Source organism: Geotrypetes seraphini, chromosome 5 (assembly GCF_902459505.1).
Source record: "Geotrypetes seraphini chromosome 5, aGeoSer1.1, whole genome shotgun sequence".
Lineage (NCBI taxonomy): Eukaryota > Metazoa > Chordata > Amphibia > Gymnophiona > Dermophiidae > Geotrypetes > Geotrypetes seraphini.
The window spans coordinates 95357870-95382496 of record NC_047088.1 but is presented as its reverse complement, the minus strand read 5'-3'; the positions used below and the strand labels follow the sequence as shown (position 1 = coordinate 95382496).

At 45.5% G+C, this 24627-nt stretch overlaps 1 protein-coding gene across 1 annotated transcript in view; it reads right to left on the bottom strand.

Annotated features, from left to right (window-relative positions):
- MAPK3 (mitogen-activated protein kinase 3) overlaps positions 1-24190 on the bottom strand; it is a 105876-nt gene extending 81686 nt beyond the window's left edge. Inside the window, exon 1 of the mRNA XM_033944443.1 lies at positions 23948-24190. Coding sequence (XP_033800334.1) covers positions 23948-24111 — 164 coding nt within the window. The 5' untranslated portion in view covers positions 24112-24190. The remainder of the gene's footprint in view (positions 1-23947) is intronic.
- Positions 24191-24627: the final 437 nt, after the last annotated feature.

Genomic DNA, 24627 nt, shown 5'->3' with positions numbered 1-24627 from the left:
TACAAATTGATTGAACTTAAGAGGTGAAAGAAAGTGGTTAATAGGTCAAAAGAACCATTATTAGGAGAAAGAGATGAATGAGTCAGCTGTCTAGATACTTTAGGAACAGATATGTTTTTAAGCGCTTCCTGAATTCCTCATAAGTAGTGGGCAAAAGCAATTGTTCTAGAACTTTACCCAATAATACTGCCTGATGTGAGAGAAGGTGTTCATGGTGTTTTTTCAGTTTACATCCTCTAATTGGGGGGGAAACGAAGTTCGAATGTGAGCTTCTTTTGTGTCTGTTGGCTGAGAAGGTTCTGTAGAGCCGTTTCTTATAAGACTGGATGAGCTATATTTATCTTTATTTTTTTTAGTTGTTTAAATTCATGCAGAAATAAATGGCTAGATTGAACCTAATGACTTCATTAACGCATTTCTCTTTTTTTAAACCTCTATACAAAAATCTCATGCACGAATACAGGATGTCCGGGGCGGTACTTGGAGAGACCTCCCAGGAAGAGATTTGGGAGTTCTGATCGACAAGTTCATGAAGCCGTCCGCGCAATATGCAGCGGTGGTGAAAAGAGCGAACAGAATGCTAGGAATGATAAAGAAGGGGATCACGAACAGATCGGAGAGGGTTATCATGCCGCTGTACCGGGCTATGGTGTGCCCTCACCTGGAGTACTGCATCCAGCACTGGTCGCCGTACATGAAGGACACGGTACTACTCGAAAGAGTCCAGAGAAGAGCAACTAAGATGGTTAAGGGGTTGGAAGAGTTGCCATACAGCGAAAGATTAGAGAAACTGGGCCTCTTCTCCCTCGAACAGAGGAGATTGAGAGGGGACATGATCGAAACATTCAAGGTACTGAAGGGAATAGACTTAGTAGATAAGGGCAGGTTGTTCACCCTCTCCAAGGTAGGGAGAACGAGAGGGCACCCTCTAAAATTAAAAGGGGATAGATTCCGAACGAACATAAGGAAGTTCTTCACCCAGAAAGTGGTGGAAAACTGGAACGCTCTGCCGGAGTCTGTCATAGGGGAAAACACCCTCCAGGGATTCAAGACAAAGTTAGACAAGTTCCTGCTAAACCAGAACGTAGGCAGGTAGGGCTAGTCTCAGTTAGGGCGCTGGTCTTTGACCAGAGGGCCACCATGTGAGCGGACTGCTGGGCAAGATGAACCCTGGGTCTAACCCAGCAGCGGCAAATCTTATGTTCTTATACCATTTGAAAGAGGGCGAATATCTAATTATTCACTTCTAGAATTGTATACTTCTTAAATTTAGTAAAAATATTCTGGCACAAGTGTCAAACCTTAAAAAAGGAAGTCATATTGAGCATTGGAAATAATAATTAACTAATAAAAATAGTACACATTTAATTTTCCCCACCGCCAAATTTTCCCATTCCGCCCCACCCGGCTACTTTTTCATGCTACCCAGCTGGAAAAAGTTTCTGGGGAGAACACTGCATAAAATATGAGAAGGCCTCCGGTTCCTGGGGCCTAGAGTCACCCTGAGATGACTGAAGAATGTTTTATAAGCTGCAGAGGGTTCGCAGCCTTTTGCATGGAATTATCAGCCATGCTGAGCACCGAAAACAAAATAGGCCATCTCACCGGGCTAGCTGAGCATCTAGTGACCTACTTAATCAGGGGAGAGGCTAAGCTTTGTGCTGCCACGACATGTGGTGCAAAAATGCTTCAAAGGCGCCTAATTTGCACAATCCTGGCAAGAATTCATTCACTAGGAAAGCCCAAGGACCCCATCCCAAAAAGTTTTGAGGCAAAAAATGTAGTTTTGGAGAAGGGAATTATTGAAAAAAAGATTGCTAAAAATCCAAGATGGCTGTCACTAAGAAATTCATACCAAAATTGTGATATTTTTCACATAAAGCAAACTGCAAAATCTGCAATTTTAGGATTTTGCAGGTAGGGGACCATACAGAAACCTTCAAAACTGCTAAATTCAACCCCCCCCCCCCAACTCACCTCACAGGCTGTGACAGCCTTTATTCACTGTGCCCTGTGCTGGAAAAGTGCTGCAGCCTGCCTCAGCTTTCTTACAGTAGTTGGAATCAGAGAACCAGTGCCTCACACTGGGAATGCCTTTGTGAAGCTGATTCAAGCTGTCAGTCAGACTCCATGTCTGACTGCAACTCCACCCCTGTGGATCAACTGACGTGCTCAGGAACGGGCAGAGGCACGGAACATAGCCGGCACCCTCTAGATACCACTGAGTCTCTTACAGCCTGTGCTGAACTTCGGCAGTAGGAGAAACAGGACGGCCCGAACTTCTTAAAGCAGATTCAGGCTGGCTGACAGGTACTACCAGGGATTGTTCTGTCAGCTGCTGATCAAAGTCTATGTATTTTCCAGGAAGGCAGAGCATTAGAATCACTCTGAGCACAAAAATCCTGAAAAGAGCAATAAAAAACACAGAATAAAATAATAAAAAGGAGAGAGCAGAACAAGCACATTCCTGCTGGCACGCGTGTAAAAGGGAAAAACTGCAGGTGAAGGTAGAGAGCACACTGAAGTAGAGCAGAGTCACAAAAAAATCCAGATTGGATTCCTTATGCATATGGCACACGGCCATTGGGACACAACACTCTTGTTTAGAATGTCTCACCTATTGCACTGGAAACTGTATTTTTTTTTATTGACTATATTTGGGTCATACTTGCTGTATATCACTTTGGGTGAATTTCTTCAAAAAGGCATTAAATAAATCAATAGATACATGCATGTGTATTTTTCTTTTTGGAAATGTACATCCTATGGCTGCAGAAGTCATTTCAAAAAGATGCCCATACCATAGTTCAACTCAAGTGTGATAAATTACATTACATTACATTTGTGATTTCTATTCCGCCTGTGCCTTGCGGTTCTAAGCGGATTACAGTTAAAAGAGATCAGGACATTACCGAGAGAATTACATTACAATGATTTAAGTAAATTACATGTTGTGGTACAGAAATACAAATATAAGATATCTGGATTTATCGATAGAATAACTTGGCAGGGTTCAAGTAGTTACAAGGTTCAGTGGGGAAAACAATATAGGCAACTGAAGAAAGATACCTAACTTTGAAGGAATCAGTTAAGTGGATACCTAAGGGAGATGCTTATTTAGGAGAAGGTTAAATGGATACCTAAGGGAGATGCTTATTTAGGAGTTTGGATATTTTTCGTAAATGAGGTTCAAGGGGATGACTAGTGTGTTATTTGCTGGTGAGAGTGTATGTGCGATTGGGGAGGGGAATATTAAGTAAGGACGTGTTTTTTGAAAATAAATGTTTTGATTTCTTTCCGAAACACTTTGATGTCTGTTGTTTTGATCATCAGTTTGGTGATGGTGGGGTCAATTTTCACTGCCTGAGTTGCTAGAAGGCTGTCGTAAAGTTTCTTACGTCGGGTACCATTATGAGGGGGGAAGGTGAAAAGATTCTGAGTTCTTCTTGATCTGGGTAGTCGGTAGCGGCAAAGACGGTTGTTCAGGTAATTGGGGGCCATACCATGGGTTACTTTGAAAAGTAAGCAGTAGAGTTTGAATTGAGTTCTTGCTTTTATCGGAAGCCAATGAGAGTCTACATAGGCGGGTGTGACGTGGTCGAATTTGCTGAGCGAGTAGATGAGTCTGATATAGCTGTGTTCTGAACGGTCTGTAGTTGTTTTATCATAGTATTTGGGCAAGGTAGGTAGAGGCTGTTGCAGTAATCTAAGGAGCTGAGTATGAGGGATTGTACAATGATCTTGAAGTGTTCTTTGGAAAAGAATTTTCTTATTTTTCTTAGGTTTCGCATGGTGAAGAATGCTTTTTTTATGGTTTTGTGTATTTGTGTTTGCATTGTGCAGCCTCTGTCTAGGTGTGTTCCCAGAATTTTGAGAGTATTCTGTATTGGATATTTGATTGTGTTTACATCTAGTTCTGTTAGGGATGGTTTTTGTTCCTTCTCTAGTAGTAGGAATTTGGTTTTCTCTGCATTCAGTTTTAACTTGTGGTTCGTCATCCATTTTTCTACAGTTTCCAATGTTGTTTTCAGGCGTCCGTTGGAGGTGGGGTCTTGGATGTCGAAGGGGAGGAGGATGGTTATATCATCCGCATAGCTGAAGGATGTAATGTTTAGGGCGTCTAGGGCCGTGCCTAGGGATGCTGAAAAGTATGGGCGATAGAGGGGATCCTTGTGGAACTCCGCAGGGGTTTGACCATGAGTTGGATAGAAGATCATTTGACTTGACTCTGTATGATCTTGTTTTGAGGAATCCTTGGAACCAGTTGAGAACATTACCTGATATTCCTAAGGCATCTAGTATCTGGAGTAGTATGGAATGGTCAACTAAGTCGAATGCTGCTGAAAGAGCGAATTGGATGATTAGTAACTTATTTCCTATGCTGAGGTGCTGACGGGCAATGTCTAGTAGGGAAACCAGAAGTGTTTCAGTACTGTGATTGGTTCTGAATCCGGATTGAGTAGGGTGTAGGATGTGGTGGTCTTCTAGGTAATTGGCGAGATAGTGTGCTACTAGACCCTCTATGAGTTTGACGTATAGAGGTATAGAAGCGATTGGTCTATAATTTGTTGGGCTGTCTATTGGGCCTTTGGGGTCTTTTAGTATGGGAGTAATTATGATTTTGCCAAGTTCCGGGGGGAACTGACCTTCCCTTAGGGTGGTTTGCAGCCATAGCGTGAGACCAGCTGTGAATTTAGTGGACGCTGTAGCTAGTAGATAAGGAGGACAATTGTTCAAATCACATGAAGATTTGCTGTACATGGATATGCTTGCTAGTGCAGGCCATATCAGTCACAACTGCTTAGATGGGATTCAATGGATTATTACCAACATTCCAAGATTTACCTTTCTTGAAGCCTCTAGAACAGAGGGTCGTAATCTAGTCAGGTTTTCAGGATTTCCCCAATGAATATGCATGAGATCTATTTGCATGCACTGCTTTCATTGTATGCTAATAGATCTCATGCATATTCATTGGGGAAATCCTGAAAACCCTACTGGATTGTGGCCCTTGAGGAGAGACTTTGACACCCCTGCTCTAGAACTTGAAAAACCATCCTCCTCAGAAGCAAAAAGGTACTTCACATCAGTGAATCTCAACTTGGTTCTGGAGTATCCCTTGTCAGTCAGGTTTTCAAGATATCCACAATGAATATGCATGAAAGAAATTTGCATATAATGGAGGCAGTGTATGCAAATCAAGTTTATGCAATATAATAATAATAACGTTATTCTTCTATACCGCCACAATCTTGCAACTTCTAGGCGGTTTACAATCAAGAGTGCTGGACATTCAGCGAAATACAATAAGTAGATATTCAGAGGAAATACAGAGATCAGAGACCTCAGGAAGCAATAGTATAGAGATACAATTTGCTGAGCGCAAATGTAATATGTACATTTTAGTAGGTAATGTCCGACAAGACCTGTTGGGGATAAATAGCAACGTAAAGTTACGATAAGATGAAGATAGCAGATTATATTTATAACAGTGCTGTAAGTTCAGGTGGAATAGGGAGGGGGGAGGGAGAGGGAGCGCGGGTCAATTGTTTAGGTATTTCTGGAACAGGTATGTTTTTAGGCGTTTCCTGAATTCCCCGTATGTAGTGGGCGAAAGCAGTTGGTCTAGGTCTTTGCCCCATAGGACTGCTTGGTGAGAGAGAAGGTGTTTGTGGTGTTTTTTCATTTTGCAGCCTCTAACTGGAGGGGAAATGAGTTTTGGGTGTGTATTTCTCTTGAATTTGTTATTAGAAAATGCGAAAAGGTCCGTTATGTACTTGGGGTCAGGCCTTATAGTACTTTGAAGCAGAGGCAGGCAAATTTAAACCTTACTCGGGCTTCCGTTGGTAGCCAGTGCAGCTGCCGATAGTAGGGTGTCACGTGGTCGAATTTCTTCAGCCTGAAGATAAGTCTGACCGCAGCATTTTGCATTATTTGGAGACGTCTCATATTCTTTTGTGAGATTGCTAGATATGGATATCCTGAAAACCTGACTGGTAAGGGGGTACTCCAGGACCAAGTTGAGAAACACTGCTTTACATGACAGAGCATGCACAAATGTTATATGAGCCTGTGTGGACAGGCCATTCAATGGGAAGAAGCAAAGAGAGCAGCAGCAGAACTACCATTAGGCAGATACTGGACTCAAGTCTGCAAGAGGACAAGGGGGGGGGGGAACCCCACCTGTACAAGGTTTGGCACATTGTACAAGGAAAAATTATGTTTTTACCTGTTAATTTTCTTTCCCTTAGACGCAGCAGATGAATCCAGAGACCAATGGGATAGCTCACATCTACCAGCAGGCGGAGATAGAGAAACTGATTAACAGGTGGTCCTATTGGCTGGCACTCCTCCTGTCTCATCAGTATAGCTCCTTGCCCAAGCACACGTAACCATCAATAGGCACAGCATGTAAAAAACTTCTTTCCCAGAACAAATCGCAAAAGGCAAATATACAGAATACAACCATTAACAACAACAAACCGCGAAAGTTGCACAAGAAAAAAACGACAGACAATTACCAGAAAGGGTGGGGCTCTGGATTCATCTGCTGCGTCTAAGGGAAAGAAAATTAACAGGTAAGAACATAATTTTTCCTTTCCTAGCAACAGCAGTAGATGAATCCAGAGACCAATGGGATGTAGCAAAGCAATCCTCAATCTGGGTGGGAAGCAAACGCCGCCTCCGCAACAACCGAAGCACAAAGCGCATCCACTGCATGCGCCCCCACATCCAACCAGGAATGCTGAGAGAAAGCACTCTCGGAAGACCAAAGAGCCGCGAGACAAAACTCCTCCAAGGAAAAAACCTCTGGACCGAGGCCAAGAAATAGCCATCACTCCGGTGGAATGGTCGTGAGGTTCTTTCACCAACCGCCCCCCTGCCATCAAGCAAGGGAAAAGAACGTCCTCCTGGACCCATCGAGCGACGGAGGCTTAGGACGCCGCCATGCGGTTGAGGCGTCCCTTGAAGAGAACAAAAAAGGTGATCCAAACAACGAAAAGTCTTGAGAAACCTATCTCACGGAGAACGCCATGCACTTGCAAAAATGCAGTGAAGTAAAGCACGTCTCCCCACTTCTCCTCCCCGGAGGAAGGAAGGAAATTGAGAGTGGCATAAACGAACCTATGACCTCACGTGAGAAAGAAAACATTGTATAGACCGAACTGACACCTCAGAATTTGCAAATCAGAAAGATGAATCCGCTCCAAACAAGGCCTGCAACTCAGAAAACCATCGAGCCGAAGCCATGGCCACAAGAAGCCCCATGCTCAACGGCACAGCGAGTCTCAAAAGACAAGGTTGAAATGAATCCTTCGGAAAACTGCGAAGAAGAACCTGCAGATCGCACCCCGGATTGGGCTTCAGAAGAGGTGTACGAACATACTGTACTCCGTTGAGGAACTGAACTACATGAACCTGAGAAGAAGTGAATAGCGAGATACAGTGGTGCCTCGCATAACGGACGCCTCGCACAGCGAACGCTGCGCACAACGAACTTTATGTCTTGATCCGTACAACGAACTTCGTTTCACACAACGAAGTCGCCCGAGCTGCATCCTTCCGCGCAGGTACTGCGCTTAACTGCCCTCTCTCCGCCTGGTTCCCTCTTGCCCCCCCGACTCCCCGACACGATCGGGGCAAAAAGGAGCCCAAGCCCTCTTGCCCCGCCGATTCCCCAACTCCCCACACAATATCGGGCCAGGAGGGAGCCCAAGTCCTCCTGGCCACGGCGACCCCCTAACCCCACCCTGCACTACATTACGGGCAGGAGGGATCCCAGGCCCTCCTGCCCTCGACGCAAACCCCCCCCCCCCCCCCAACGACCGCCCCCCCCCCCCAAGAACCTCCGACCGCCCCCCCCAGCCGACCCGCGACCCCCCTGGCCGACCCCCACAACCCCCTTCCCCGTACCTTTCTGTAGTTGGCCGGACAGACGGGAGCCAAACCCGCCTGTCCGGCAGGCAGCCAACGACGGAATGAGGCCGGATTGGCCCATCCGTCCCAAAGCTCCGCCTACTGGTGGGGCCTAAGGCGCCTGGGCCAATCAGAATAGGCCCGGGAGCCTTAGGTCCCTCCTGGGGGCGGGGCCTGAGGCACATGGGCCCAACCCGACCATGTGCCTCAGGCCCTGCCCCCAGGAGGGACCTAAGGCTCCCGGGCCTATTCTGATTGGCCCAGGCGCCTTAGGCCCCACCAGTAGGCGGAGCTTTGGGACGGATGGGCCAATCCGGCCTCATTCCGTCGATGGCTGCCTGCCGGACAGGCGGGTTTGGCTCCCGTCTGTCCGGCTAACTACAGAAAGGTACGGGGAAGGGGGTTGGGGGTGTCGCGGGTCGGCTGGAGGGGCGGTCGGAGGTAATTGGGGGGGGGGCGGTCGTTGGGGGGGGGGGGGGTTTGCGTCGAGGGCAGGAGGGCCTGGGATCCCTCCTGCCCGTAATGTAGTGCAGGGGGGGGTTAGGGGGTCGCCGTGGCCAGGAGGACTTGGGCTCCCTCCTGGCCCGATATTGTCGGGGAGTTGGGGAATCGGCGGGGCAAGAGGGCTTGGGCTCCCTTTTGCCCCGATCGTGTCGGGGAGTCGGGGGGGCAAGAGGGCTTGAGCTCCCTCTTGCCCCGATCGTGTCGGGGAGTCGGGGGGGGCAAGAGGGCTTGAGCTCCCTCTTGCCCCGATCGTGTCGGGGAGTCGGGGGGGCAAGAGGGCTTGAGCTCCCTCTTGCCCCGATCGTGTCGGGGGTGCCAGGGACCACACGGAGTCACCCACCGTACCACCCGATTCGGGTAAGCGCAGGTATCGGTGGGTGGCTTATTTGCGGGGGGGGTGCCTTATTTTACATTTTTTTTCTAAAAAGGGGGGGCTGTCTTATTTGATGGCCCTGCCTTATCATCGGGGAAACACGGTAGAAAAAAAAAAAAAAATGAACAGTTAAGTCCCAGTTTTTGCCGCTGAGACTCTGCCCTCTCACTGTAAAATTAGACTCTACTTAGTCTGTCTTTAAATTTAAAAAATGTGTGTTGTTTTAAAAAACAATTATGTTTTTATATGTATCTAAATAAAAATAATAACCAAAAATTTATCTTTTTTTATGTCATCTTAGCATATTTTATGCTACAGAACGAATTATTTTTTTTAACATGTATTGTTATGGGAAAACGCGTTTCACATAACGAACTTTTCGCATAACAAACTTGCTCCTGGAACGAATTAAGTTCGTTGTGTGAGGCACCACTGTACCTAGTCCCTGTAACAATCTAAGATTGACACTCGAAGCTCGAGTGAAGTGAACGCTAAGCCCTCTGCAAACCACATGCGCCAAAAAGAAACAAGAGAAAGCAGAGAACTCCGGAAGGGAGAAAGCAGAGAAACACCCAAGAAAGGAAAAAATCTCCAAAAGGAAGTATAAGCCACAGGAGAATACGGCTGAACCGCCTGGATAAGCGAAGAAACAACCTGCCAAACATCAAAGTAGGATGAATATCCGGCTTGATAGGACCCTAGGCGAGCAAATCTGGAGAAACTAGGAATCTCCACAATTCGGCCTTCGAAGGCCCCACAGATCCGCATAGCCAGGATGGCCCCGAAATCAAGCTGGCAAATCCATCCAAGCATAAGCCAGGGGAAAACACGTAAAAAGAGAAATCAGAGGCGAGAAAGAAGCAACGCTGCAACCCCCGCTGACCGCCACTCCCTGCGTCTGCTGAAGAAGCTAGGAAGGTTTGAATCTGAGATGAGGCCATGAGGTTCAGTTCCCTACAAAGCAAATACAAGGCCTGATCAAAAGTACCCAAATTCCAGGATGCAGAAGATTTCGCCACTGCTATAAATACCAATCATGCTTCTAAAGCACAAAAAGGCGAACACAGTGCTGCACCCGGCAATTTACAATAGACGGTCCATGCTCAGAGTTAGTGGAGAGAAAGGCTATCCAAACTCTTTTCCTGTCCTGTAAAAGGAAGCGCCGACAGAAGAGGAAGATGAGATACCACTCATCGAAGTAGAACAAGTAATGTAATCGCCAACTGAGCGTCTCACATACGTTCCAGGCTGCAGAGAAATACCACTGTCTCAGCCCTGTCCTAAAAGATCCTTTATCATCATTCTAGAGGAATGGGCTAAAACTCCCGAAATGGCAGCCTGACCATGCTTCAGTCCAGAAGAATGAACGAGTACAGAGTCCCCTCTGAATACCAGACCCCTTGCGCTGAGGATGGAAGGCATGGCACCCCCCAACCTGACAGCCTGGGAAGTTAGGTGAAATTGAGCCAATCCAGCAACGATCGAGGCATGTGCTCGAAAAATTAATCTCGCTGAGCCCCCAATGTATAATGAGCGATGCTCGAGGAGCCTACGAGATACCACAGTTGGAGCCATGAGATACCGGGAAACACAGGAACAAAGCAACTGGAGCATTCTCACGGGAAAGCAAGCCAAAGTTCCCAGTGGAATCACTAACCTAGATCTAAGAATCTGGACAGAATCCCATACGCATGTTCTAGAGGACTGAAGAAGGCAAACCTGATATCGTAATCTGTCGCCCCCGACTCTGGGAAGAACCCCAGTCCTCTCCCATTTGAACAACATCCCCTGATGTTCCAAGAAGTCGTCCAGGAGAAATGATCTCTTTGGAAAAGTGAAGATTCACATCCAAAGCATGGAAGAAAAGAAGTTCAAATAAAAGAGATCACCCGATCGTGTCTGACAAAGCCAACTGGCTGGAAGACATCCAAATCAATCAGTCTTCTAAGAAAGAAAATACCGGAATCTCCGGTCTGTGCCAAAACGCCACCACAGCTAACTGCTCTAATAATCAAAAATGGTCATGGAGTCGTGGCGCGGCCAAACGGCGTCAAAAACTGATAGCGCTGCTCAAGGAGAGCAAAGCGAAGATAGAGCAATTCAGTGGCCATAGCGAAAGTGTAAATATGCTCCCAGCCATTCTCCGGAAATGTCTAACTCTGAGAAACTAATGTACTATAATGAGAGCCAGCTCCCATCAGACCAACTACCCCATCTAAGGCACAAGGAAGTAAATGGAATAACTTCCCTTAATCTAGGCCAAAAGAAGTCTGCCGATACCTAAATTGCTGCTCGAGAATAACCAAGCGCATATACTGCCAATATGGTGGCCAGATGTGAAAATTCAAGTAATCTCCCAGTTCCCTGTGGAAATGTTCAACTTCGAGAAATGAAGAAATCCAGTGCTAGTCTGATCAAGTCCCCCTTTTTAATTTTGGGCCTCATGAAGCAAATGGAACCACTTCCCTCAGATCCGGAAGAGCTGAAACCATCGTCCCAAATACCAGCAACCCTGAAGGGGATCCCGCACCAGCGTCACCCCGGGATAATCAACACACAGTAACACCAAGAAAGAATCAGAAATGGGAGAAAGGAACGCAAAGGCGCAAGCCATATGCAGAATTGTCAAAGTCCCGTGACTTGGCAATATTACAGCTCTCGTTCTGCGAGATTGCCCACAGAGCTGGCAGCGGAATTAACGGCCCCTACAAAGTGAAGCAGAGGTCAGGGAACGAGCTGGAGGAAAATCGTAAGCTCTGATCAGAATAAAGGAACACTCCTGATAACAAACTAGTCATGCAATTGAATAAGGACTATGAGGGAAGTCTGAAAAATAAGATTAAGCTTTGGCAGCCTGCGGAACCTGAAAACCGGCTGCAAGCTGCTCCAAAATCCAACCGTTCTTAACGGGGAACCTTTTTTTTTTTTTTTTTTTTTTTTTTTAGTAACCAAGGCGGCCCAGGGAAGGCAACAAGGTTGAACACCCCTGCTGAAAACCCTGCCACACTAGAAACAGCAAAAGACAGTCATGTCCGCAGGAAAATACAAAAGCCAGCATGCCCCATATGTATCAAAACAATTTCCACAACGCTACCAGACACACTCAGCGCTGCATAAAGGCACCCACATCAAGGAAACTGTTAGATCTACCTAGGCCCACCCTGTGGAGACAGTGATAGAGATTGAGGAGACACCTGAATGAAGCACCGGGTAATCGCCTGTGACTGACATAAGTCGCACTGTGAGTTGCCTGCTACCGACCCAGAACGGAGGAAATCTGAAACTGGGTGGTGAAACAGAGAGTAGATGCTCCCTCTCTTCCAAGCGCCTGTAGAGACTCCCAAAGAGCCAACACAAACGGGTCAAAAAAGAAAAAATCAACTCGGGAGACTTCCATACACCAAGCTGCACCGTTTCAGTCATGTATAGAACCGCCATAACTTCCGACGCATCTGCCCCGAAGGCACAGAAGCTGCGGCAGACGCCAATAAAAGTCCACTGACCGAGAAACACACTGAACGCTGCGGTGCTCCCACCAGCGCAGGTGTACAAGCTCAAGCCACATGTTCCTTGCAAGACAGCGGCTCCTAGGAAACAGTTAAAATAACTGACCAGCGGGATAAAAGAAGCCGAACCACAGCAAACACTGACTCCCAGTCAGCCTCGTGGCGAATGCTAACCATGCTGCGGCGAACCCAGCAGAGCACGATAACAAGCGTGAGACTGTGCCGCGGACAACGTGCTGGCCCCAACTAACCTCGCTGAAAAAAACATAACCGGAGCAAACCGCCAAGGAAACCGACATGGCCGGAGCTCACAGACCGGAAAAGCAAAGTCGCTGATACCTAGCAGGAAAGGAGCAACGTGCACCTCATAAGAAGGAAGAAAGCGCGTGGTTCCCGCGCGCGGGAAGGCAACAGCTCCTACAATGGTATCGGAATGACATACCCGGAGCCATCAAGCCCGTCTCACACATTCTTCACCTCCCCAAGTCCGCGTTTCCTAAAACCAACTAGAAAACCCGCCGGTCAAAACCACCAACACAAATGCACCCTTCCAACAATCTGAGAAATCAGATACTCATAACCTCGCTTGCAGGGCCTGCAGAAGCCAGTTGCTCAGCCCTAGCAGGGCAGAAAGGATATTCAGCACTGTGGTCCCATTTTTTTTTTTTAAGGGAAAGAAGAAAAGAAGAGACCAAGTCATACCCTCTATCACTGAAGGGAGGGTGAGGCAGGGACCTGGGGGGGGCCAGGTGTAACCCCTAAAGCCGGCACCGTTCAGCCGGACACCCCTGTCTCACTGAAGAGAAAATCTCAACAGGAGAATTAGAAATGTTAGCTCACTGAAGAGAAAATCTCAACAGGAGAAACAGAATGGCAGTCTCGCTGAAGAGAAACCTCAACAGGAGAAAATAAAGTTCCAGCCACAGCCAGAATTCAGGAGCTAGTTGAATAGCGACCTTTTCCTGCTGGGAGATAGAGAATACTGATGAGACAGGAGGAGTGCCAGCCAATAGGACCACCTGTTAATCAGTTTCTCTATCTCCACCTGCTGGTAGATGTGAACTATCCCATTGGTCTCTGGATTCATCTGCTGCTGTTGCTAGGGAAAGGTGGTACGGCTATGGCTAAGCACTGTGGATCTGCTATGCCATTGTCTGGCTAGTAGTGTCCCCAACAAAAAGGCGATCATCATTGTCCTCCATCTCAGAGTCATATCACAAGGGGATGCAGCTGTAAAACAAATTGATGTAACCAGTAACATCGCCTACGATAGCTTAGCAACATGCAGCTCTGACTACATGGATGTGGCTCTTCTCTTGTGGGAATCCCATATGTAGCTGTCTCCTGGCAACTGCCTCCTCTTTCCTTTCAGGCAGCTGCATGTGTTTCTTCACAAAGCTGAGGACAGCGGTTCGAACACTGCCTATGGCTGACCCGAAATCTTCTCTCTAATCAATGTTAGCTATTTGGGGGCCGATGTCAGAGGGAAGCCATCCGAGTCAGCCGTGTGCAATGTGTTGGAACCGCCACCTGTAACTTTGTGAAGAAACACGTGCAGCTGCCTGGAAGAAAGGAGGTGCCAGCCAGGAGATAGGTACACACCGCGGGATAGGGGCACAAATGGAGGGAGGGAGAGGGCATGAACTTGGGACATAGGATGGAAGGACAGAGGAAGGGAGGGAAAGAAATGCTGAGATAGGGGAGGAAATACACAGGGAGAATTGTTGGACATGGGTGTCTGAATGAGAGCGAAAGAGATGGTGCACATGGGAAAACGAAGAAAGAATTATTGGGCATGGTGGTGGGAGAGGGAACAGTGGGACAGATGGAAATGGATGCAAGAGCGAGGAATGTTGGACTTAGTGGTTTAGGGAATGGAGGAAGAGATGCAGCATGGTGTTGGAGAGGGGTGATAGAAGCAGAAATGTTGGGCACAGGGCTGGTGGGCAGGGGCAGAAGAGGCTGCACAGGGTCTGGGGGGATGAAAGGAGACATGTTAGACGTGAAACAACTCTGTGCAGAAATACAGTGCCAATAGTCTCATTAAATTGTTTTTCTTTATTTCCTGTAAGTACTTGAAAATTTGTTTTTGTGCTAAATGCATATATACCCATATTGAATTTTAAAAAATCGTCTCTCAAACCCTCTTCTCTACCTATTGCTTTATAAAGATTGCAGACCCCTAACTTATGCAATACAGTGGAACCTCGGTTTGTGAGTAAACCGGTTTGCGAGTGTTTTGCAAGACGAGCAAAACACTTAGCAAACTTTTCTCTTGCAAACCGAGCATGCTACGCTATACGAGCACCTCCCCTGCCAATGCTCCCCCCCGCGAGAACCGCATCGCACCCCCGTGCTGAAAGCGGCATCCGCCCGCCCTTCCTCCCAAACATGCTCTTTACCCCATCTGCCAATTGTGCGACTGAAAGAAATCTCCCGCCTCTTGCCTGGGTTGGGCCTTGAGCATCTGTGCATGCTCAAGGCCTTCTGGCTCTCGTTCTCTCTGAGATCTTTGAGAGAACGAGAGCCAGAAGGCCTTGAGCATGCGCCTCACTGATTTAGTGCAGGCCCATCGTCATCATGGTCCAAAATCTTTTCCGCAACGTCAGCCTTCACAACATACTGTTCTCACCTACATCGGGCCGCCTTCTTTGCTGGGTCCTGCCTTTGCAGAAACAGGAAGTAGGCGGGACTCAGCAGGGAGGAAAGCCCAACGCCGGCAAGAGCAGTGTGTTGTGAAGGTTGCGCTGCCAATGGTGTGTTTGGGGTGACAAAGAAAGAGAGCAAGTGAGGGAGGGAAGGGAATAAGGGGAGTTATCAAACCTTTTGGGGGGGAGGAGCATGGAGAGAAAGTGCTGGATCTTGGGGGGAGGGTGGGTGGGAGGAAAAAAGATGCCTTACTACAGGGCAGGCAGGGAAGGAGATGGCCTGGAGACAAGAAACATTCTATCTTTAGTTTGAGATTACTTATTCCATACTGGGCGAGGGTATATCTGTGTTCTGTGTGTATGAAAGGACATGGTTTTCCGTTAGCATTGACTATGCAGGATCGAGCTGTATTAATATGGCTCGTTTAATTTTACATTAAAAATTGATTCCACTTTAAACTTAAAAAGCTGTGTCATTGAAAGTGAATAGAAAAACTGATTCAATAGGCCAAATCAAATCGAAAATTTTTTTACTGGAAAGAATATTGGGGGTGCTCTAGCACCACAGAGCTGGTGCCTATGACAGGAGATAGCCTGATACAAGGACAATTACTTCCAAGACAACACACTTAAGAAAGAAGTGGCAAGTTGGATGGGGAAGAAATATCCATTAGCAATGGTCCCTATCGAAGAAGCATCCTCTCTAAGAAATGCTACACAGGTAGTAAATATGCTGATGAAAGAGAGTAAGTCCACAGTACACTAACAAGAGTAACTTGAGCAGAGACCCGCAAAGAACGTTTAACTGTCCATCACAAGAGATATGAAGTTTAATAAAACTGTAGATGTAATGAACTATAGTTGAGACCAGATACCCCCGAGTTTGAAAAGGAAAGAATGAAAGAAACAGCTACATCTGCTGTTTACAGTAGCAGCTCTAGAGTCAGAGATCCATATTGGAAAATACTATTATGCATTTGGATTCCATAGGCTCAGAAGTTGGAGCAAGCTAAATAATTCTGTTGCACCAGACATATAGATGAACAATTCCAGAGGCAGAAGGAAGGGTCATTTAGATTTTTGGTAGAAATGGTTCAGGTTGACTGGTGGGGGAATTCTAGAAAAAGCAAGAAAATATACCTCAGTATCACTAGGATTCAACATCAGAAGTGTGAACACAACAGCAATGCTGAGAAGCAAGAGGAAAGGTGGAAACATACAGATGGTATAAAAAAAGTGTGAAGGAGGAAATGAGAGCATTAAGAGATACAGTGACAAAAACAGTGGCCCAAGCAGAGAACCTTATGAGACACCAACAGGAAGTGAGGAAAGAGCAGAATACTGTAAATGTGTTAACAAGTACACTCAACAAGCAATTAGAAGAAAATATTATGGCAAAATTCAAGCAAGACTAGACGGAAAAAACCCGATAGCCCACAGTGTTTAAACTTGCTGAGGGTAAAGAAATTGACAATGATAGAGATACAAGAATGAGATATGAATGTGGCTAAATACATGGAGGGTAGTTTTACTAGAGTGGAATGAATCAAACATATTGATAGAATAGAGTGAAAGTTTTGACAAGAGATTGCATGATCCAAGATCTGAGTGTGAAAAAAATAGCAAAATTATACAAAATGCACAGGGAACAATCCCAGAGAATGAAAAACTGATGAGGGAATACATCAAACAGAAAAAGTGGTTCAATACTTTTCAGGAAAATGAGAGCTAGGGTCACAAGGAGAGATGGTAGTAGGCTTTTGAGCACATGTGGAGAGACAAAGCAAGTAGGCTGAAAAGAATATGACAGGATATGGGCCAAAGGTACCAGCGAAAACAGGTCTAGAAATTTCATGAGTGCCAGGTCACCTAAAATACAGACCTTGACACCAGATAGACAGCTGTGGAGGCTGCCATTGTTGAGCTAAAGGTACGGGACATAGGAAAAGAGTTGGCATAAGTATGCCTTGAATCAAAGGGAGGAAAGAAGAATCTTTTGAAGGTAAAGAAATGGGAGAGGGTTGGAGTACACAAAGGAAAGCAAAAAAGAAAAACTGATTAAAGACAGGAAAAAAGTGAAAATGGATAAAAACTAACCAAAAAGAACAAATTAGCTATAAGTGAAAACCTCCCCTGACTCCCAAAATTTTTGATTGGCACCCAAATTCAAGACATGCCCCTTCAACTCCCCCCCAACAACACACACAGAAAGAAATAGGACACAGCACACAACATCACCGGGCACAAGGTGCTGTATACAGATACGCCGTCACCTATAATAGACCAAGCTTTAAGGAGAAAAATGAAAGCAGAAAGACCATATGACCTATCCAGTCTGCCCATCCATGCCATCTATTACTCTCTTCAGAAGGGACTATTATGCTTCTGTAATGCATAGTATACACCTGATAGTGCTATACATAAGTGTGGGCATGCCCTACATATAACATATACAAAGCTCTCAGTTTCCTATAGCAGTTCAGCAAATATCTGCCAGCTAATTTTTAATGTGGCTATAATGCATCAAATTTGCAGTCAGTTGTACAGAAGAAACACACACACCTTTTAAGAAACAAAATTGTAAAATATGACTGCAGCCTTTCAGAATTATTTTGGCATATTTTCTTTTCAATTTCTCCATTTTCTGTTTCTCCTATCTTCCAACCGCAGCATTAGCTCTTCCTCCTAGAATGACTTTACCGTTTCATCTCTCTCTCTCCCTATCTTAACTTTACCTTCCTCCTCCCTAGCATGCCATGCTTTCTTCACTCCTGTCATTTATCTTTTCTTGTGTAGTTTTTCTCCCGTCCCTCTACTGTTCAGTCTACCTTTCCTGTTTCCTCTTCTCTATTCCAGCTCCTTCTTTCAGTTTCTTCAGAGTTCATTCTTTCTGCTTTGCTAGTTTTTGTTGCTGCTGTCAGCCTTTCCCACCAATACTACTTCAGCCAATACCACATGGCTTTGTTTACTGTCAGTCGCATAATACCAGAAGGAGTCAGCAGGGGCGGGTGACTGTGAGAGACACTTATGGCACTAGAAATAAGCTGTAGGCTGAAACAGTTGTGGCAAAAGACAGCCTTCAAGTGAGGGAAGAGGGAGACTGTGGAACAGGATACTTACAATAATGATGAGGAAAAATCTAATGAGAGCAGAACAGAGAAGGGGAGACACATCAGACAAAGTCAAAGAAAGGGGCAGGTTTGGCCAAGAAACTAGTGAACCAGTTAACAAGCTACAGTAAATAGCCAGCATGGGAAAATTCTGGAAAAGGCAACAGTTTGCTTTGGTAGCAGGATGAAGAATGAACTAGCAGCAGTGAACAGCAGAACCATAAGCTGTTTCCCCAAGTCTGTTACAGTTTCCATGGCTGCAGAATCATGGGAAATGGGAGAGGAGTGTATGGTTTATTTCTTTCACACAAAGAAATACTGAAATTAAGTCTTCACATTCCTAACAAGCAATGTCAGAAATATCCTGGCTGGTACATCTGGTGTAAGCTATAATCATTTCTATTGTGTTCAATTTCTGTTCCCATGATGGATTATTTTTTCTTTTTGTATTACCGGAGATGACCCCAGAAAAATCAACTTATCTATGAGGATAAAAATGTATAGCTAAATAGATACTGATCCCTACATTTGAACCTACCTAAATTTTCCAATTCAAAATCGCCATCCTACTAAAAATCTGGATATCCAATTTCATTCAATATTATTAAAAATATATTTCAGGGGCCCAGTCCCCCCCCCCCTTTGAAATAAATTTAAGACTTTTCAAGACTTTTCCTATAAAGAACATGAGCTATCAACAAGCAAACTTTCAGCACCTTGTGTAAATATTGGTTAGATTTTTATATTACAATCAATGCCTGTACCAGGTGGGAAGCTCAAACTGCACACTAGTAATTCAAGACAGGAAAAGTCTATAAACAAAAATTTCAAAGGAGGGGACTGGGACTGGGACTAGCTCGCCACCCCCCCCCCCCCCATTGTTTTTTAAATTATACAAAAACAAAAGAAGAAGAAACAGACCTTGCCTTTGATACAAACCTGAAGGAAAGGTGCCTACATTGCAGTTTTTGGCACAATCATGTATATTGAAAGCTTAACAAGCTGCATTTCCTTCGAGTCTGCTTGTATTTCTCCTTCTCTGTGAAGGGCCTAGCTTTTTCTCCTAGCCGCAGCCCCTCTCTATACTGAGCAGTGCCTTTTCCTTGACCCCATCCTCTATCCCCTTTAATCTAGTCTCTGCTCATCCCCTTGCTTTCTTCTTCTTGTATGAATGTCTGTATATTAACTATCACAACCCAGATATTCTTGCTACTCTTTGGGCATCAGGAAATTTTGGGACAGACCCAGAAAATTCCTTGAGATATGGTTCCAAGGCATTGTTTCAAGAAGGAAATACTGGGGGACGGCATAAAGGAGAGAACAAGATGAGTATAAGCTTACTTGAAGTAGGTAAAGAACCACAGAAAGAAACAAAGTGGAAGCTGGTAGTACAAAAGTGGAGGAAAAAAATACCCCTCTGAGGATATTACAGTCACCAGCTATTTGGGTTTTCAGGATCAGCATAAATACGCATAACACAGATTTGCAATGTATCGAAGAAAGATTCATTGTAAACAAATTTAACTCATGTACGTTCATTGTAGAGATCTTGAATCCTGACTGGCTAGGTGAGGGATAAAAACCACTGCCTAGTGGCACGAAAGGTACATCACTGCCTCTAAGGCAATATTATATGTGCCAAAAAAATGCAGATGATTTCCATCCCCCTCCACACTAACAGGGACATTTTTTACTAAAGTTTGCAAAGTACTACAAAAGCCATGTGCTAAAAATCTCATGCTGTTTAGTATGGAATAGGAAACACAATGGGCAGAGATTAGGTATTTAACACAGGGCCAGATTCTCCAAACGACGACACCACGGTAAAAAGATACCATAGTGGGAGCAATTGTTGTTTTACTGGCGATTCTCAGCACAATAGCATACAAATTATATGCATGCTGTGTGTGCAAAAAATTGCCCCTGCCCCACTGAACGTGGTGATCTAATGAGCCGTCCCCCCCACCTTTTTTAGAAGACCGGCAGGGGAATGCTCACTCCCTCCCACTGGTAGGCCTGCCTCTTTAAAACTGCAGGCCTTCCCCTTCCCAGTGCATCCTGGTACACACCAGGGAGGGGCCTTAGGTGCCTGGGCCAATCAGGGCCTTAGGCCTCTCTCCGGTGCATCCCAGGATGCACCGGGAAGGACTGTCATTTTGAAGAGGCAGGCCTGCCAACGGCAGGGAGTGAGTATCTCTCCTGCGGGTCTTCTAAAAAAAGTACAAAGGGGGGTGGGGAGTGGCCCACTAAACCACCAGGCTTGTGTGGTGGGGGTTGTTGGGGGGGGCTTTATTTATTTATTTATTTTTTTAATACAGGCGCAGCTCTTGTGTGTAACAGATGCACCCATTAAAAAAAGCCTGCGGCAGGAGGGATTGGGCATCCTTCCTGCCAATCTTCCAAAAGGTGTGAGGATGGGGCATCGGCAGGGGGTGGCAATGGCAGGCGACACTAGACCACCAGGCTTTTTTTGGGGCTACATTTATGAGGAAATGGGCTGGCGGCGGGTCTGAGAGTTGCTTTATTTTCCTGTCAGTGCCTAAGTCAATCAGCAGTCAGGCACTGACAGGAAAGTAAAACTATGACAGCTCAGACCCTGCCAGTAAATATCGGCCCCAATTCCTCGCAAATGGAGGGGCATTTCTTTTTGAGAATTGCCCAGAGAGGTCAATTTAATAATAATTATCTTGTTATATTATAGTTTTAATATTAATGGCCTCATTGTACTACATTTGCATTGTACAATTGGAGGCTGCTAGAAAGCAAAAACAAAAAACATGGTGATCCATTTTAATAATTGGTGGTAAAATATGTGCATTTAACGATGGTTTAGTGACATTGTTAAATACAGTGACTTTAGAGAATCCAGCTCACAGTAAGGAATTTTTCTAGCTAGTATAGCTGGCCCTGAAATTTCATGCCTTATGCTACATAGATCATGGCTGAAAATATCCTGGGAGTCAGGTCACCAGGGCACCTAAAATATGATACCCAAAGTCTAAGATTCAAAAAATTGAAAACCAAAACCAAACTACTTAAAAAAAAATATAAAACATGCTCAGACAAACAGTAATAAACCTAAAAAAAAAACAAAAACAACACATCTGCTCATTTAAAGTTTTGGACTTCTATCTTTATTTTCTAAACATATTGCCACCTCCGATATACATATGTGGGTATGTAACCAGCCCATGCATGGCCTAATAGTTATTATAATGGGTTGGAACACAGAATCAAGAGCAATTACAAGTATTTTATATCACATTCAAATCAGGTCTTACCTATCTTGGGAAGGAGGGTAAAACATCTTATACTGAAACTTAGCAAGTAAACCCCTTCTTTTATAAAAGCCGACAGTGCGGGCCGGTATGGTAAATGCTCTGATGCCTATAGGAACTGCATGGGCATCAAAGCATTTGCTGCCCGGCCCTCCGCTGTACGGCTTTGTAAAAGGGGGCCAAAATGAATAATTACTGGTTTGTTGCCTTGAGAATGACTGTAACTGCTGGGCAGACTGAATGGACCACACAGATTTTTTATCTGTCATCATTTACTATGTTACTAGGGAGACTCTGGCTCAAATTCTGCACCTTCCACTGCCAATCATTATAATCTTAGGTATAATCTCATGTACGTTCATTGTAGTGATCTTGAATCCTGACTGGCTAGGTGAGGGATAAAAACCACTGCCTAGTGGCACGAAAGGTACATCACTGCCTCTAAGGCAATATGATACACTATTATATGTGCCAAAAAAAATGCAGATGATTTCCATCCCCCTCCACACTAACACTTAGATCCTGATTTGGTAAGATACAGAATAGAAAGGAAAAGCTTTGATCAGGCCCTCAATTTACAAGTTGTACCTATGCAGTTTTGTCATAAACTGTCATTATATAAAAACTAAATAAATGGAAAAAATATTAATAAAAAAGATAAGATAGGGATAAGCATGAAAAATGGAAGATCATACAACATGAAAAGCTGCAAATAAAGGTATAGTTAATATTAAATGTGGTATGGATTATAGAACTGTAAATAGTGATTACTGCTGATCGTGGTTTCCAGAACACTACGTATGTCCCAATATTATACATAACCTGATCCACCAATGGATCCTGGCTGTTTTGGTGACATCAGAGTTCTTAAATAGAGGGTTATTATCCAGGGGAAGCCATGAGGGGTCTAGGAATAGGCCATGGTCCCCAGGTGACAGCTAGAGGAGGTGCTGGAAGATCAAAAACAATCTTATGGCTTTTGTGATATGCTGGAGGGGAAGAGGGGAGCAAATGTAAACATCAGCCTCTGGGTAGGAGACACATGAGATATGGCTGAGATACCCACCTGAAATGCCCACCTTTGATGGGCTAAAATGTAAGCACCACAGGTGGACATTTGGACCTTCACTGATGGTGAAGAGCCTCTTCCCACCCTATGGCCAAAGGAAGTACTGGGGTTGCATGGAAAAAGAGAAGTAAGATAGACTGGCAAAATATTTTACTCACTAGGCAAGTAGGAAAGGAAATACAGGTTCTGGCATACCCGACTGGGGGTTGGAGCTGGGGTCTGGCTGGGAAAATTGTGGGGATCAGATAGGACTACCTCCCCTGCTCCTCATACTGCAGACTCCCACCAACTCTCTCCACCCCAATCAGGGTTTTTAAGTAGCCTTTGGGCCATAAATTTGCTTGCTTCTGAGCTAGTGGCATATATAATGTAGTTTATAGTGATCCACTAGCATCTAAGATACAACACACTCCCAAGTCATAGGCATCCTCTCTAAAACTGAGAAACACAGGTATCACCAACATCCCAGCATGGGATAAGATTATAACTGACATAAGACTGGCCTATCCAGTCCACTGGACAATTCTGTTGCCCACGATTATTATAATATCAACATGAGATAAGACTGCAGTTATAAAATTTGAGATGAGAGAGACTCTGGTATGAAAAAAGACTGCAGATAGGTCAATGTTGCCATGAAGCTGACTTGGGATTATGCTGCATTTGGTACAAGGTTTGAATGAGGTAAGGCTGCAAGTAGGATAGAGATACATGCAGAAGGTTATTATTTTGGATCTGATTTGGAAGATAGAAGCTGTCACTCGAAACATAATTGCAAGTGGAATGAGACTGGCATGCATACATCAAGGCTATGGCTGGCATAAGGAATAAATTTGGCATGCAATGGGGATTGCAAAGACTCAGGAATGAGGCAATGCTGAAGTTGATAGGTATTTAGCATAGAAAAGAGTCATAGTTGAGAAATAGGTAGCATGAGTTTGGCATAAAAGGCGGCTGCAGCAGCAGCAGCTAAAATTAAGTCATAAGTTAACCATTCAGTTGGTGTGAAGTAGCTAGAGACAGCATAAGCTTGGTTTCGATGAGAATTGGCAGTAGACAGGCAATGCATCTGCACGAGGTTAAGCATTAAAGTTACAATAAAGTGGGGGTGACGAAACGTCAGGTAGATTTGCTTGCGGCGAGGTTGCAGTTGGAGAATAGAAAGGGGAAAAAAACCTGAAACGAGCACAAGATTAGTTTGGGACTAGGTAACGATTACTACCAAAGTTAATCTACACTAACTGGAGGGACTAGCATGGCATTAGGCTGCAGTTAGTATGAGGAACAGATAGCGCGAATAAAAGCGTTAGATGACAAGGGTAGGGAGGGGGGACACTCCCTCCCCCCGCTACAATTAGCATAAGCCTGGCAAGAGGGAGGTTCGGGGTCAGTCCGGAAGAAGGTTGCGGAGAGGCAGAGCTTGGTTTAGGGAGAGGCTGAAGGTGGGACGAGCTTGGCCTAGACGAAGCTGTGAATGAGGCGGTGGCAGGAAGAATAAGAGGGAATAAAAGCGGAGCAGGGCGGGGCCCGGACCGCACTCACCACACCATGCCGTATGCGCCCTCCCCGATGTACTGCAGCTCCGTGTACCGCGGCCCCACGTCGAACTGCTGCCCCTTCACCGACTCAATGCCGGGCTTCGTGTGTCCGGCCACAGCCGGAGCCGCTACTGCTGCAGCCTGAGCTCGTTCCGCTGCCGCCGCCATCTCTGCCTACGCCTCAGCCTCTCCCCGGCCCCTAGCAACCACGCAGCGCACGGCGCCCCACCCCCTAACAACCGCTCTGCCGGGGGGTACACAGTTTACACGCTGATACGAGCGACGCACGCCGCGCTACAAAAGGGCGGAGAATGGATTAGTTTGTTTATGACATCAGCTTCAGATCGTGTGGTGTAGGGACATACGACGTCATTTCGCATTGATCTTTCCCTTTCTCTCCGGGGGTATTTTCTCTCTTCTGTTTACATTTGTAGAATGAATCCTGGTTATAAATATGGCCACGCCTCAGTTAAAAATAATCTTTCTTCTGTTGTTCAATTAAAAGGAAGCCGTTGGATAGGATTGCCAAGGGGGTGACAATAACCAGGCACCATTGCCCCTCGGGGTGGGCTCCATGCCACCTTCTGATTGGAGGTGAAAAGTAGTAGTAATTGGGCACCTGGGTATAAGGAAAGACCCAGAGTTGGGACAGGCCAATGGAGACAGGGCCATACTAGAGATATC